The sequence below is a fragment of the Leguminivora glycinivorella genome, chromosome 14 (genome assembly GCF_023078275.1).
Source record: "Leguminivora glycinivorella isolate SPB_JAAS2020 chromosome 14, LegGlyc_1.1, whole genome shotgun sequence".
NCBI classification, from domain to species: domain Eukaryota; kingdom Metazoa; phylum Arthropoda; class Insecta; order Lepidoptera; family Tortricidae; genus Leguminivora; species Leguminivora glycinivorella.
This window is the reverse complement of record NC_062984.1, coordinates 17755345-17772259: the sequence shown is the minus strand read 5'-3', so window position 1 is coordinate 17772259 and position 16915 is coordinate 17755345. Positions and strand designations below refer to the sequence as shown.

Here is a 16915-nt window from a genome sequence, read left to right as displayed (position 1 = left end):
TGCGTGGCAAGTACCAATAAATCTAGAGGGGCGACTTTAGGTTCGACATTTGGTTTAATATACTTCAATGGATTCTACCCGTCACCTTCAAATCTTTGAAGCGGTAATGTGTGAATTTCTGTCCCTAAATACAAACGGGCTTATTACAGAAATGTCAACAATGTTATATAACGCTTTGTTCTCAAGTAAATAATGTACACAGGGGTACCGACAATAATTAGTTAAGGTCGCTGAATGTTCATTGAGGCCTATAATATACAAATTTTGTTTTGGTACAAGTGTACCTACATAAAATTATATTTTGTGTGTATTGTTATAGTTAAGTTGGATTAAACCTACCTTGTAGAATCAAAATTAGCTAGCTAGCGGTATCATGAAAATTAATGAAACTTTTAAAAATATCTCCAAAAAGTGGTGTCCATTTCTACCTTGTAATTGACTCACTGTTCAACTATTATTAGTTTTCAGAAAACATCTTATAATATTCATCAAAATGAACTTACAAATCAGATAATAATGAATCACGTTTAACATTGTAAACGGAGGCACGTTTTCCATGAGACTGCTTCATTAGACATTCCGAAAAGTATGATCGAAAAATCAAAGAAAGGGTAATAATAACATAGTATTAAGACCCCGACCCTTGTTCACTCGAATAGGCTTTTATGCCGCCTTTTCATAGCAATTTGGAAATATCTTATACCTCGATGATTTTCAATCAACTGGTGTCTGTTATGCGAGCACTTTCAACCGATTTATTATGCTGGACAACTTATGCAAAGTGCTTATAATTATGAAACAATTTGCGATTGAAATGTTTAGATACTAAAATTTTAGATAGGCACAGAAATTTTTAAAATTTTATCTGTTCTTTGTTGTGGCGTCAAATAAATGTTTTCTATTCTATCTTCCTAAAAATCCAACATTGAGAAATCACATGTCATCGTTTTTATTAATTTAAATTACGAGAATGATTTATATGTAATAACTTTCAAACCCTGTACACTGCAAATTACAAGACGTGATAAATACTGTGTTGCTATAGGCACAGTACTAGTCATTAAATTATTGAAATCTAATGTATCATCATCATACCGCCTTCTTTTCTTTTATTTGCCTGTATTAGTGTCCCACTGCTGGGCAAAGGCCTCCCCTCTTTTTATCATAGAGCCGCCTTCCATGTGTAAAAAGTAACTTGTTAGTTTAGTAAAAAGTTGGAATGCACCGGAAAGCTGAAAGCAAGTTTAGATACGTATCTTCATAGCAATAATTATATTATGGATGCTGATACGCAATATGTTATCCCACATGCATTTTGCAATAAGATGTCAACTCCAATTTTTTTTATACCACGTCGGTGGCAAACAGGTATACGGTCCGCCTGATGGAAAGCGGTCACTGTAGACGCCTGCAATTCAAGGGGTGTCATGCGCGTTGCCGACCCATTAGAAACTTGTACACTCCTTTTTTGAAGAATGGGGCTATATGGGGCTGACAGTTATACAGTTGACATTTTATTGCAAAATTCATGTGGAATACTTAACACATTATTGCGTATCAGCATCCATATTACCTATGCTCCACTTGTAACCTTACCTTTTAATTCCAGGACTACTCAGCCCGCGAGTGGGTGCGCCAGGGTGCTCCCAAGGAGAAGCTGATGATCGGAATGCCGACCTACGGGCGGTCCTTCACTCTGATCAACGAAACCCAATTCGATATCGGCGCCCCTGCTTCTGGTGGCGGTAAGTTATATGTATATTATGTATATATCTTTATAATTATTAAGTTGACTTAGTTTAATTTAGATTAGTTTTTAATTTAATTGTATTTTATTTGTCTTAAGTTAACTACTAATATGTACTTTTTATGTTAATTTTGGTAAGTTTTGATACAGACAAGAATACGCTTAAATAACTTATACTTACAGTCTTACACTTTGTAATAAAGAGAAGGTATTTAATATTGTACTCTATGCAGAGATTATTCAGTAGTTTTAACTTCACAACTTTTTTATAAAAATGTACGCTTCTCACTTATACGCCTTTTCGACTGCGAGCGTTGCGATGGTTGAAAGCACCGTAGTTGACATTACTTATTAGTTTCTGTTTAAGGAAGGATTGAAATATCTTGTACATAATGTCAGTTGTTTTGAATCATTTGAATTTAAATTGTATGTGTAACAAATATTACTCTTCTCTAGCTTTCCATTTTTATTTCATCTTTTTAAATCCAGACTACGCATTTATGATGTTTATGTTAAACAGAAATCCCTGCACTTCCACGAGCTCCAAGCTTGAAAATAACATAACCTGCAAATAGTGCAAATAAACACCTTATATCTTATACAAAGCAGTCCAAATTAAACTGTTGGTTCCACATCGTTCCTCCGCAAATCATTTTCCTATATTGGTTTGTAACAGGAATATTGTTTAAATTTTGAGACCAGTGGTTACGTTTTCGGGTATTCTGTGAACGTTGCAGTCCGATTTTGTATGGGTGATTGGACAAACGATTTTGTGGTCTGGTACGCAAATTGGGTTTTTATATTTCGAAATAATAATTTAAAGGGCATGTAAACGATACGATTATTATTATATTCAATTTAATGACACTATATTTATGTGGTTTACATTGAACGTTTTGTTCATTATGCAGGATGCTTTGATGTTTGACCATACTTTGAAGGATGGATATGTAGGTCATATGTGGGTATACCTAGGAAGTACTGAACAACTTTAACGTTTCAACTGAGAAAACGAGAGCAAATATATTTGTGCAACATGATTTTTGAGTATATCTGCAGTGCTACATTTTGACTAAAACTATTTACCGATCTTGAAAAGAATGACAATTGACCTTATTTATTTATAAAAATTTAGTGATAAGTTTTTTTTTTCTTGTGTATTGTATTATTCTCTGGTACAATAAAGCGTTTTACTAATACTACTACCTAAGAAAAACGGTGCAGAATTTGATTAACTCCTCTTTAGATATAGTATAGTAGATTTATATTTAAATTGTAATATTAAAATTGTTTCCAAACAGGTTCTGCTGGCCGCTACACCAACGAGGCCGGATTCATGTCGTACTATGAGATCTGCGAGTTCCTCCGTGAGGACAACACGACCCTTGTGTGGGACAACGAGCAGATGGTTCCCTTCGCGTACCGGGAAGACCAGTGGGTCGGCTTCGATGATGAGAGATCGCTGAAGACTAAGGTAAGGAATCAAAGAGATCGGTCTTTAACCTGAGAGTTTCTGTGTGAGGACAGTACGATCCTTGGGGGTGACAACGAGCAGATGGTTCCCTTCGCGTACCGGGAAGACCAGTGGGTCGGCTTCGATGACGAGAGATCGCTGAAGACTAAGGTAAGGAATCAAACAGATCGGTCTGAAACCTGAGAGTTTCTGCGTGAGGACAGTACAATCCTTGGGGGTGACAACGAGCAGATGGTTCCCTTCGCGTACCGGGAAGACCAGTGGGTCGGCTTCGATGACGAGAGATCGCTGAAGACTAAGGTAAGGAATGAAAAAGATCGGTCTGAAACCTGAGAGTTTCTGCGTGAGGACAGTACAATCCTTGGGGGTGACAACGAGCAGATGGTTCCCTTCGCGTACCGGGAAGACCAGTGGGTCGGCTTCGATGACGAGAGATCGCTGAAGACTAAGGTAAGGAATCAAAGAGATCGGTCTGAAAGCTGAGAGTTTCTGCGTGAGGACAGTACGATCCTTGGGGGTGACAACGAGCAGATGGTTCCCTTCGCGTACCGGGAAGACCAGTGGGTCGGCTTCGATGACGAGAGATCGTTGAAGACTAAGGTAAGGGAATCAAAGAGATCGGTCTGAAACCTGAGAGTTTCTGCGTGAGGACAGTACGATCCTTGGGGGTGACAACGAGCAGATGGTTCCCTTTGCGTACCGGGAAGACCTGTGGGTCGGCTACGATGACGAGAGATCGCTGAAGACCGGTAAGGAATCGAAGAAATCGGTCTGAAACGTGAGAGTTTCTGCGTGAGGACAGGACGATCCTTGTGGGTGACAACGAGTAGATGGTGCCGTTTGCGTACCGGGATGTGTTTGCTTCGATGCCAAAAGATAAGAATAAGATGCCAAGGTAAAAAACCAAACATTTCTGTCTTAGATCTGCAAGTTTCTCCGTGAGGACAACACGACCTTTGTGTGGGATAATGAACAGATGGTACCGTTCGCGCTTTGTGTTCCGGGATGACCAATGGGTGGGGTTCGATGACGAAAGATCGCTGGCGTGGCGATAATTCGGGTGAAATTACAAACGGGACTGTTCCCTTAGATTGGCTTTAATGTTGAACCATCATTGAAGTTATCCCATTTCTATTATTACTCTTCCAGTCTCTCTTGTATTGTGTTTAACTCCATTTAGTTGATAATATGGCTCTCATGTGGTACAATCAGCACATTGTTTTGAGCTAAGTTTGCGATTCCAAGATACATTTTTCTTCAAAATTCTTGATTATTTTGACTAACACCACCACTTAAATTCCAGATGGCCTGGCTCAAGGAGGAAGGTTTCGGCGGCATTATGGTCTGGTCCATCGACATGGATGACTTCCGCGGCTCCTGCGGCACCGGGAAGTACCCCCTCATCACTGCCATGAAACAGGAGCTGTCAGGGTACAAGGTCAAGCTGGAGTACGACGGGCCTTATGAGTCTTCTAACCCTAATGGACAGTACACTACTAAGGATCGTGAGTGTCTTGCGCATTTTTTTTTTATTATTTACCTACCTAGGATGATTAGAAGTAGCGGCACGTAAGTTTAGCGCTGAGTGAAATGTGGAGGGGATAGCAGAGGAGCTGCGCCCATGCGCATACCATTTGCCCTCTATAATCCCCTGAGAGATCAGGCAGGTCGGCCCTCCCTATCGCACTTACAAATAGTGCAGTGCATTTATCGTGCGACCATACTTGCCTGCCTGTTTTTGACTTCTGTGCAATAACGGTCAGCGCTAAACATACGTGCCGCTACCTACATGTATCCGATATCTGGAGTCCAAATATAATTATAAGTACTACTATAAACTATGCTTGCCTTTAGCGATGCATGCACGATGTCTCTTTCACATTGATTTTTATTTGTGCCCAGTCGTGTAGGTACTTTATCTAAATCAGAAAATCTGTCCAAAGTCAGGAACAATTATGCTTGTTGAGTTGATAGTGGACTTAGGTCTTGCAAAAAAAGATAAATCCAGGTTGCAGTGAACACTGATGGATTCCAGGTACATATAGGTAGTTCAAATACACCTATTTGAAAATATCGTTTAATATAGACTCCGGAAAACATATTTCCAAGTAATATTGGGCTTTATGTAAATATAAATATTTATTCACCACACCAACTGGTAATAAAAGATCAATTTTTCTATTCGAAAACGGATAGCAAAATTGCAATTTTTTTCACAAGGTTGCAAAGTAATTTCATACAAATTTTAACTTGATGCCTTGACCTGGCTCGTAAAATTTACCTACAAATAATTATTTTGAATCATAAATATTTAATAGATTGCTGGATTTGATTTAAATTGATGTTTTATAGTCAGTATTTTGTTCGTGTTGGTGTGGTGAAAAATTTTGTGTTTCACTCGGCGGCAAAGTTTGTTTAACCTACTTGCCTTGCGACCCTCGCAACGCTCAAGATTCCACTTTTTGAACCACTCGCTAGGCTCGCATTCGCTTGCTCTGGTATCAATATTGGCGTGTGGTTAAACAACTACTTTGCCACCCTTGTAAAACAAATAACAAATTTCGCTTCTGGAATAACCAAGCGCATAAATTAATGTTTGTTGCATCAAATATTAATACATATCGTATGTCAGGTAAATATTACTTGCCAATTAACTCGACTTCCACTACCTCTCCTTTTAAAGTGCTTCGTTAAACTAAAATATATTGTATTTGAGTAAACTTACGTGCTCATATTTTCCGAAATCATTTTGTGCTTAATTTACGTCGGATTTAAATTTAATACGTGCCATATTTTCCGAAACTAAAACCCGGCTAAGCTAAACAGCCGGCAGTGACATGCAATTATTTATTTGGCGTGTTGTCAAATGATTTATATCTGTGATAGGTAAAATTGGGTTTTCATAGAGGTGAACTAGAAATTCTGAACTGGTTCAGCAAAATAGCATATCTGGATGGGGTCGTATGATATCATTTTTGGCTGTAGAACGGCATTTATGGCAGAATTGTAGTTTTATTTATTATCCATTAGGTACTTGCCTTATTTTCTTTTAGACAAAAATGGCTGGTCAGAAAGTCGATTAAATTTGACATTTGATTTCGTTACGTGCAAGTGCAAACGCATAAAATTCCACGCGCACCTAATTCTACGTAGGCCGTAAAATCAGAAAATCAGATCCAACGTTCAAACTATCCGATCGTTCAACGATTTTAACAAGTTATTTTTCTATTTCAGCCAACGAAGTAATCTGCGAAGAAGAAGACGGCCATATCTCCTACCACAAAGACAAGGCTGACTGCACGCACTACTACATGTGTGAGGGAGAGAGAAAGCACCACATGCCGTGCCCGTCTAACCTCGTGTTCAACCCTGATCAGAACGTCTGCGATTGGCCAGAGAATGTTGAGGGCTGCCAACACCACACTCAAGCGCCGGCCGCTAAACGATAGAAAACTGTTATGTTGGCTAAATTGTAGGTAATTTTACAAACAGTTAGTATTTATAAATGCTTCGGTTCTAATGGGGTTGAATTAGAAACTTCAGAGGGTTCTTCTATAAAGTCTGTCGCGGAAAAAAATTGCAAGTGCCAAAAAAAATAAGTGCGGCGAAGTTGGTATCCGCTACTTCTGTTTTTAAATCCAGTAGTGCCCTCTACAGAGAATAAATAAAGATTTTAATCCTATTGTGCTAATGATCGGCCATCCATGTCAGAGATAGATAAAAATCGGGAACAAGTTGTATTTTTGTACAGAAATCGAAAGTTTATTTGATGTTTTGAGAATATTTTGAATTGTTTGGAAACTTCGAAACTAATGAAATCGATAGATACAAAAAACCCTATAGATATTTTTTGATACTTTGCTTGGTTGGCCAAACTATTGTGTGTATTTTTTTACTTTTCTACATTGTTATTATCTTGAACTATCCACCAATTTAAAAGAGATTTACTTATCGTTTGTCATTCAAAATCGAATGGGAGATTCGTGTGATATATTGTAAATTAACATTATTGGTAAATTGTACGTAAAGTACTCTATCTATTAATAAATTATATTTATAAGGATAACCTATCTTACTCTCCCAAAGGTACACAATTATTATAAAGAGTTCAATTGATATTTAAAATTGATATGATTGTAAATGTTCTACTAGCTAAAGTAAACTTTATCGAAAAATCTTAATATACTTATAAAAGCCATAAGACATTTTAAAATAAATGTTGAAAATATTATATTTGCGTTCAATTTGTTAAACATGATACTGTTAAGTCATGAAACTGATCATTTCAAAAAAAAATATTTCCCTGGCAAAACAGAGTAGATAATAGGGGCGCCACTGTCTATGTAAACTGTTTTGCATGTGGCAACTATTCTAACACATTTCTGTGAGAACAGTTAAGTGTTTCCATGATAAGAAAAATCCGTTTCTACTCTTCTTAGCTAGGCTGTAATCATTATATAAAAAATATTGTGTTTCTTTGGGATTGTATAATTATTTTATTATAAGTAGCATAAACTTATTTTATTTTATGGAATACTCAAATCAGCTACATGCACTGCCCTTGATACTGCCAGTTGTTACTGTCCAACGAAATTGTTACGGCGTGACAATAATATTACTGTATTATAAGTGATAATTTAAGTTTGTAAATATTGTGTGTAGTTAAAAAGAGACGTAGGAGTAATTATTAAACATTTTTTTAAAGAAAACTTTTATACTTACTGCCCTTCTAACAATAAAATACAAAATACTCTTTATTTCACACCTCAATACAAGAAACAACATAGTAAGTATTAATAACAACTTAAAAGGTAAAACAAGAGGCGGTCCTATCTCTAAAGAGCGATCTCTTCCAGACAACTAACTTAAAAATGGGTTTTCTTACCAATTCAAGGTTTACTTTGTTTTTATTAGGTAAATAAAATAAAAATAGATATAAAATTCAATACATGTATTAATATTCCGATTATGGATCTATTGTGTTAATTATTGTACCCATGAGAAATTTTTAAACATCTGCATCACATTTTATTGTGACAAAAACAAGTCCATTTAACTAATTTTTAACATTTTATTGTAAAATAGATACCAGTTAACTACTAAGTACGCCAGATCTTGCTATCTTCTTCATTTTACGCACCAATCTTTGAAACTTATGGTTAAGTATTAAATAACCAAAGACATAATTATGTAACTCCGTATAGACGGATAAAGTCTAACAAAAAAATGAACCTCAAAGCCCTAGAAAAAAGGTACAGTAGCCTACATGCCGTTACAACTTTGGGGAACGCTCGGCTAAATGGCGCTAATATTAATATTTGACATTTAAACACATATCAAGCTAACAATATGGCCCAAATTGTCAAAACTGAGCTTCAAAAGTTTCAAGCCTGTGTCGAGAGATGGCAGTCTATGCACTGTGATTACACATTTTACTTTGACAGTAACTCTCTATAATACTCGATCCTCTTTGAGAGTTATACCAAAATTATACACTTTGGTTATAACTCTTAAATACAAAAACCTTAACCAGCTTTTCATTAATACTAAGCTTATATAATTATATCGTGTGTATACTGCAATAATATCGTCTACATTGTTCTTTCGAAACATGCTTCCAATAATCCAAACCCGATTTCCAATCGAAACTATGTTAGCTTAAATCTGGACAAACTGCCAATTTTCACGGTAAATCGGATCATAACACAATAAAGCTAGAGTTTCGATTCGATAGTTCTAGAAAATGGGATCAGTGCAATTTACAGAATTTCAGATCATACCTGGAATAAGCGATTGAAAATTCATAGCAGTGTGCTTTGGTATGGATAACAGTAGTTGGAGGTATTAAGGTGATTTGAGGTAAAATGAAAGTATTTTATAGAAGTAGTCTTCGCTCGCGTTAGAAAGAGACCAAAAGTAGCCTATGTCACTCTCCATCCCTTTAACTATCTCCACTTAAATAATCACGTCAATTCGTCGCCTCGTTTTGCCGTGAAAGACGGACAAAACAAACAGACACACACACTTACTTTCCCATTTATAATATTATATTAATTTCATCACCCCCTTTCTTCCCGTGGGTGTCGTAGAAGGCGACTATGGGATATGGGTTAAATTGTGGCGTAGGCGAGAGGCTGGCAACCTGTCACTGCAATGTCACAGTTTCGTTTTCTGTCAACCCTTTATTTGCCAAGTCAAGAGTGGCACTGCAACTTGAGTAGTTTCATGTGCTCTGCCTACCCCTTCATGGGATACAGGCGTGATTGTATGTATGTTGTATGTATGTATAATATGGAATTATGGATTATGGACTATGAATTTTATAATATTTTTTTTCCAATATTTTTGTCAACAAGCGAAAACTTCCGCTAACGATAATCAACTGGTTAATTATTTACCCTTAATATTTTTTCTACCCTTCCTTTAATACAAAAACTTGAAGTAACAATTTATTTTTGGCTGGAAACTGTCTTATAGCTAGATTAAAAAATATATATCTAAGTAGACTAGACTAGATCTAGACCAATCCATATATTTTATCCCACTGCTTTCGTGGAATCGGATATTTAATAAACGTAACGTCAGCAAAATTACACAAAAGTAATTTATACGGAATTATAATATGAATGTAGGCGAGAGGCTGGCAACCTGTCACTGCAATGTCACAGTTTCGTTTTCTTTCAACCCCTTATTTGCCAAGAGTGGCACTGAAGCTTTAGTAGTTTCATGTGTTCTGCCTACCCCTTTATGGGATACAGGCGTGATTGTATGTATGTATGTATGTATGTATAATATGAAATGTTGTTTTGGTTTCTTTTTGAAACAAGAGACCTATACGTTAATATTAAAATAATAGCAGCTCAATTTATAAGGCCATCCAACTATTTATTTTCGAAATTAAATAGCATACCTATTATTAATTCCATAAATTTCTTACGACGAAAGCTAACTGCAAGTTTCAAACACATCAAAGACCGACACTTTACTATACGAAGTGCACTTTCGAAGTAATATTGAAGTAAAGCGTTATTTTATACCATAAGAGGATACGGTAGCGAAAATGCTAAAATGGATAGGAGCCCCCCTTTCAACTTGGGAATTTTAGTTAAATATACAAGTGTTATTTTATTAACTAGATTTATTGAAAAAAAATTGTCCATTAAGAACAAATCAGTCAAAAGATATTTCAAAAAATCTTTAAAATCGAGGTTCCGCTCTCGAGTCTTTCCTCCTTCAAAACTTAATCAATCGGAACGAAATTTGAGAATCTGAATAAAAATGAAATAATCAATGTCGGATCGTTTAGCTTTTTTGGTTAATTGTTACCAATCTTGAGTATCACACCTTTTTTTGCACCACAATGAAAAAGGCCGTTTTTGGTAATTTTTGATTGGCTCTAGAGTCTTTAAAAAGCAGAATATCAAAAAAATCAAAACGGTCCGACACAGATAAAAATAATAACAATCTGTGTTGAAAAAATCATTGCTCTATCTTCAAAAACCAGGGAGGAAATAGTCGAGAGCGTTTGTATGGAGAATTGACCCCTACCGTATCGTCTTAAACGTCGTGAGGATCACACTCGCAGTCTCAAACAGTAACAGCTGCAATTCCACAAGCAGCCAGCATAAATCACTTGAAAATTCGCCGTTTATCTTAAAAACTAACCAGATTCGAATTTCAGTACAGTAGTCGAATATTAGATATGGATACGATTCAATATTAGATATAGCTCGATTCAAATTTTTGTACAGTAGTCAAAAATTTGATATAGATACGATAAGAATTGGATAATTCAGTGTTACACGTATATCGCAGCCTGTTTAATATTATAGTGACAACAGTAGTGAAAAACTTTGCTTTTAGTAAACTCTGCTCTGTCCCGTCGAACACAGCCCACCATTGCTATGTAGCAATTATTAGGATTGATACCACAAATTGCTACCACAGATTACTTGAATTTTAGACAGCCTTAAATGCTTGAAAAGAATAGTTGCATATACAAAAGATCAACATTATTAATGTTCCTGAATCTCTGTCAAACTTCGACTTTGTCAAAGATTATTTCCTGTATATTATACACGGTGTTAACCTAATACGGGCGAATCTCTTAACGGTGGTAAGTATAGGACATAAGAAATGTAATTACTTAGATAACTTTTACTTAAAATTGAGATAAATGTTTTATGCAAGCACGTTTACAGTATATTGCTGCTGAGATTTTTTTTTTAAATCATTATGGGATCAAAATTAAGAGTAACACAAAAACACTAATGAATTCTACGCCCGGTTTCATTAATCGCCCGTATTACGTTTACAGGCTGTATTTTGTGATGACATCTTACTCATGTCTAACCAGCATTGTTCGAATACGCCCCCCATTCTTTGCTGTCGGTACCAAATGCTGTAAAAATTAACTGCGGACGCGTGATCGCTGCCAGTTAACATCGTATCGATTCTCAATGGTCTATCGCGTAATATGAATAACTGGATGTACTTAATCTCATACCATTCAAATGTCTTGGTTAGTAAACCTATTCTTTATCATGCAGAAACGTTTGCGAGCGATACTACTACATGTTTTTAAATTAAAGGAAAAAAGGAAAACTCACACCTCCGGTAAGGGCTTGAACCCTTGTTCCTCGTAGATAACCAAGTTTGATAACTGGTTTTGTATGAGGAAAAATAATTCTTCTTGGCTAACTGGGTTATGAAATAGGATTTTTGTTTTCTTCATAGAAAACCATTATTTTTTGTAGTTTTCTACGAAGAATATTTTATCTCATTTGCTTACTCGGTTATGAAATGGGATTTTTTTTCCCTCACAGAAAACCATTATTTTTTGCAGTTTTCATAACCGGGTAAGCTAAGAAGAAAAAAGTCTTCATAGAAAACTGCATACAATAATGGTTTTCTATGAGGAAAGAAAATCCCATTTCATAACCGGGTAAGCAAAAAAGAAAAAATATTCTTCGTAGAAAACTGAAAAAATTATGGTTTTCTATGAAGAATAAAAATCCTATTTTATAACCCAGTTAGCTAAGAAGAAAAAAATTTCCTCATACAAAACCAGTTATCAAACTTGGTTATATTATATCTACGAGGAACAAGGGGACTTGAACCTGCGACCAACTGCTTTGCCGATGTAGTCTCTATGACCAACTTAGCCACGGTGGCCTGGCCTGGGTACGTGCGAATTTTTCCGTGCCCTCCCTCAATCCCTAAGGTCGCCTTAGGGCGGCGTATTCCAAACACCTACCAGACCTATAAGAATGTACTGTAAGTGCGTTTTCACATTATCCGATCCGATATCGGATGTAGGACCGATATCCCATACATTACAGGCGCCATCTTGGATTTTTTCCATTGAAATCCTTACGACATCTGATATCGGATCGGATAATGTGAAAACGGCCTAAGAGGTTTCATATACAGAATGAAACCTTTTGCAGCATTTTGATGTTCGCTGACTGGCAGTTCCCGATTTGAATTTGGAATAATAGATAAACGTCAAGTAGAACGAACACTTGACGGGGCATTCAATTAGAAGCAGCGATTGGGAGTAGTTGTTTGTGATTTAACTCCCTTGAAATAAAAAAAATATTGAGTTAAAGAGTGGTTTAAATGGATGTGTTGGAGGATCCAACAGAAATTAAACCTTATTTTTGTCTATGTAGCAGTTGCTATGGAAACGTTTGGTTACAATGGAAAAAATGTCTTCTTGAATTCCTTCTTGATTTATACGTTGATGTGAGTACATAAAATAAATGGTTGTTCACCCGGCCACACATGGAATTATTATTTCTCGCCCACTAGAATCAGCTGCACAGCTCTACAACATTGGTCCTTCGAGAGAGAAAAAGGACGAAGACTTAAAATTCCGTGTTGCTTTTGAAATGGTCGGCGATCGACGTGTTCAACATTTAAGCGACGCGAATAAATAGGAAATAACATACCTATTCGTCGCATCACATTCATCGTGCATCAGAAGATCGCGTGCGACGCGAAATTAATATTCGTCGCATCGCGCTACATCGCTAGCCCTGCGCTTAAATCCTCGCGGGCAGCGAACACCTATTGTTTTATGCAAGAAGATCGCGTGTAACGCGAAATATATTCGTTGCATCGCGCTATTTCGTCAGCCCTGCGCTTGAATCTTCGCGGGCGGCGTACTTCTTTATCATTAAAGGAAAATACTTCGCGTGCGACGCGATTCCCATTCGTCGCATCGCGCTTCATCGTCGGTCCTACGCTTTCAACTTATCGTGTATCTACATAATAATTTCAAGACACTTCACGGGCGGCGCTAACTCATTCGTCATATCGTGCAATTTTATAGTGAATTTTTACAGTTTTTATGCGTTTTATATACTTACTTTATCTTATTTACTTACTCTTGCTAAAAATGTCATTCGCCGCGGTTTGTGAGTTTTGTATTCGCCGCCATTGCCGCCATCATCGTGAACTTTGGCGCTGAGATAAGTGGCGCAACTTCAGGGCGCAGCCGCGACGCAAAGCAAGAAGTCGACCAATCAGAGCACCGGTCATCGCAACGTGATTGGAGGACAGCAGATATCGTTCGTTCTTTCCATTCCCCACTTCATTCATTATGCGCAATACTTCATTCTTTTATGCTCTTTGGCTTCGTTATTTTACAAGTTCATTGTAGAAAACGCTTTACCCACTTGACAGTCCAGCCCGCGCGACCATATTCCGGTCAACCGTCCGGGTTTTTGAGCGACGCGCGCAGCGCGCTGCGCATTCACAACTTTTTACAAAAACGTCTGTATCTTCTAAACTACACAAGGTATAGTTAAAAAAAAAATACTTCGGTGTAAATGAACGTACAGTACTTGAAATAAAATTATAGTGATAGTAAAATATGTATGATTATATACTATAAATCAAGGTTAAACTTATGTAATCGAAAAAAAAATGAAGAAATTTTTTATTTGACTATTACTTAAATTATAGGAAATTTTGAGCGATGACCCCCTTTTTTTATTACGTATTAGAGAAATATACTATTTTACCTTTAAAATGATACCACAAGCAACACATACAGTTCTCATGAAGATATCCAAAAAAAATTAAACAAATTCAAAATCAAACACAAACACGCGGAGTTTGACAAGGCACTGCCGAATTTATTTTTTCATTCACTAAGTAACGAGCGTACACTGCCATCTATACTTTTTGTAGCAAACTATGTAGTTAGGCTACGTTATTGTATCAAGAGAATAAGTAAATAATGCCGCAATATTTCGCTAGATGTCACTTTAATCAACTGTGTCTCCATCCCCTCTTTTGGATAGTAAGGTATCGTAGGACTGTCTACCGGAATTTTTTTTTGGATACTATGCTATCGTAGGACTGTCAAGTGGTTACGTCATTTTGATAAAATTGTATATTTCGTTTATTAACGCTTGAAAAAGTTTGTGCGCAGATGAAAGTTGTGTTTTGTATAATTATTAATATGTGAATCGTTGTTGTATGTGGCTGTTCAAAACCGTAGTCACATCTAAGTCTGCTACAATGGCTACTCAAGAGCTTAAGAAGTTACGTACAGCGCGAGGCTATACAAAAGCTTCCATTACTCGCCTGTATACATTTTGTAATAATGACAGTGATACACTGATTCAAACTTTCACGATTTTTACACATATTTAAAATTGCAAACGGGACTTAATCGCGTATTTACTATGTTTTAAACACTATGTTTTAAACACTAACCTCCGACGTTTCAAGGACGGCATTGTCCCCGTGGTCTCGGAGCAGACTGGCTGAAGTTGACATCAACATCTTCTAGCTGTACGAGTTTTTCGAACTACCCGCACCTGGTCCTGACTACCCACTTGAACAGTTTGTGCACTAGGGATGTCACCTTGTCGACACACAACACTCACGATATTCGGATTTTCAACCCGCGATATTTGTTTCTTCTTGCATTTACTAATGACCGGGTTCCATGTGGATGAGATATTAAAACCTTCGTCTCGATTGAAATTTTATACTTCTTAACTTCAATGGCTTCACGTATTTTTCTACTATAATACCCACGATCTGTAGAGAGAATTTTAGGGTTGTGAAGCTCAATCCAATGGTTAGGCCCTGACTGTAGCAAGTGTTCAGCAACGGCAGACTTGTTCACCTGGCGATTTATTTAGTAAATGCAAGAAGAAACAAATATCGCGGGTTGAAAATCCGAATATCGTGAGTGTTGTGTGTCGACAAGGTGACATCCCTAGTGCACAAACTGTTCAAGTGGGTAGTCAGGACCAGGTGCGGGTAGTTCGAAAAACTCGTACAGCTAGAAGATGTTGATGTCAACTTCAGCCAGTCTGCTCCGAGACCACGGGGACAATGCCGTCCTTGAAACGTCGGAGGTTAGTGTTTAAAACATAGTGTTTAAAACATAGTAAATACGCGATTAAGTCCCGTTTGCAATTTTAAAAATGACAGTGATGTAGCTAGCAGTGCTTTATCGGCGCTCGATGCCAAAAGAGCGAGGGTGACGGAGCTCTTCAAAGAATATGACAAATGTAACAAAGAAATTCTGTCTTTGGACGAAGAGGATGCAGAGGATGTCGAAGACTTTGAGGAAAAATATTATCATATACTGACAGTCCTCAACGAGGCAATTAATCGTATATCCTCGCCCTCGTCTGAATCTCCTGCCGCCGCATCATGTCAAAATAACTTTAAGGCTAAGTTGCCTACTATAAAGATAGATGTGTTTACGGGTAAGTAAAGTGAATACACTGCTTTTATAAGCTTATTTAGAGCCATAATACACAACGATAAGTCACTTGATAAGGTTCAAAAGTTGTATTATTTGCGCTCATTTTTGACAAACGAACCTTTCGACTTGATTAAGAACCTTCCTCTGGTTGAGGCTAGTTATGACGAAGCTCGAAGCTTTTAGAGGAAAGGTACAATCATTCTTTCAAAATTATCAATGAGCACATCAATTCCTTGCTTGACATAAATGCCTTGGTCAAATCAAATCCTGTCAATTTGAGACAATTTGTTTCCCAGATAAAACAGTCTTTGTCTGCTTTAAAAAACTTGAATGTTAATACTGAAAACTGGGACCCCATTATATTAGCGATTTTGTACCGTAAACTAGATTCGTCCACGTCGCGGGCGTACCAGTTGGAGCGAGATGACACCAAGGACCCAACTATCACCGAGTTCCTCTTGTACCTGGAGAAGCGAGCCTTGGCACTGGAGAATGCTGAGCCGTCCACGTCGGGGAAGTCTCAACACAAGGCTGTGGTAAATGTGACAGCGACTGCCTCGACTGCCTGCAACTATTGTAAGTCCAATCATAGATTATTTGATTGTAGTAAATTTAAAATGCTAACTAGCACTGAAAGAATAGCTTTCAGCAAGAACAACAGTCTGTGCTCTGTTTGTCTTAACAAACACAAAGGTAAATGCCGCTTTCATTTCCGGTGTAGTGCTTGTAAAGAAGCTCATAATAGCTTACTGCATCCGGACTCGGCTAACCAACCCCAAGTTTCTTTGATTTCAAACTTGGGGCAGAATGGAGTGTTGTTACCTACGGTCAAAGTTAAGCTGTATTCGCGGACAGGTAGTGAGGTTCATGTGAAAGCTCTCTTAGATTGCTGTTCACAAGGTTCTTTGGTGACCACTAAATTGATAAAGATTTTAGGATTGACCCCAAGCAAGGA

At 37.3% G+C, this 16915-nt stretch overlaps 1 protein-coding gene across 1 annotated transcript in view; it reads left to right on the top strand.

Moving 5' to 3' along the window:
• Nucleotides 1-7930, top strand: part of LOC125233213 (probable chitinase 10) — a 169806-nt gene extending 161876 nt beyond the window's left edge. Inside the window, exons 16-19 of the mRNA XM_048139124.1 lie at nucleotides 1610-1745; nucleotides 3049-3221; nucleotides 4525-4726; nucleotides 6456-7930. Coding sequence (XP_047995081.1) covers nucleotides 1610-1745; nucleotides 3049-3221; nucleotides 4525-4726; nucleotides 6456-6670 — 726 coding nt within the window. The 3' untranslated portion in view covers nucleotides 6671-7930. The remainder of the gene's footprint in view (nucleotides 1-1609; nucleotides 1746-3048; nucleotides 3222-4524; nucleotides 4727-6455) is intronic.
• Nucleotides 7931-16915: the final 8985 nt, after the last annotated feature.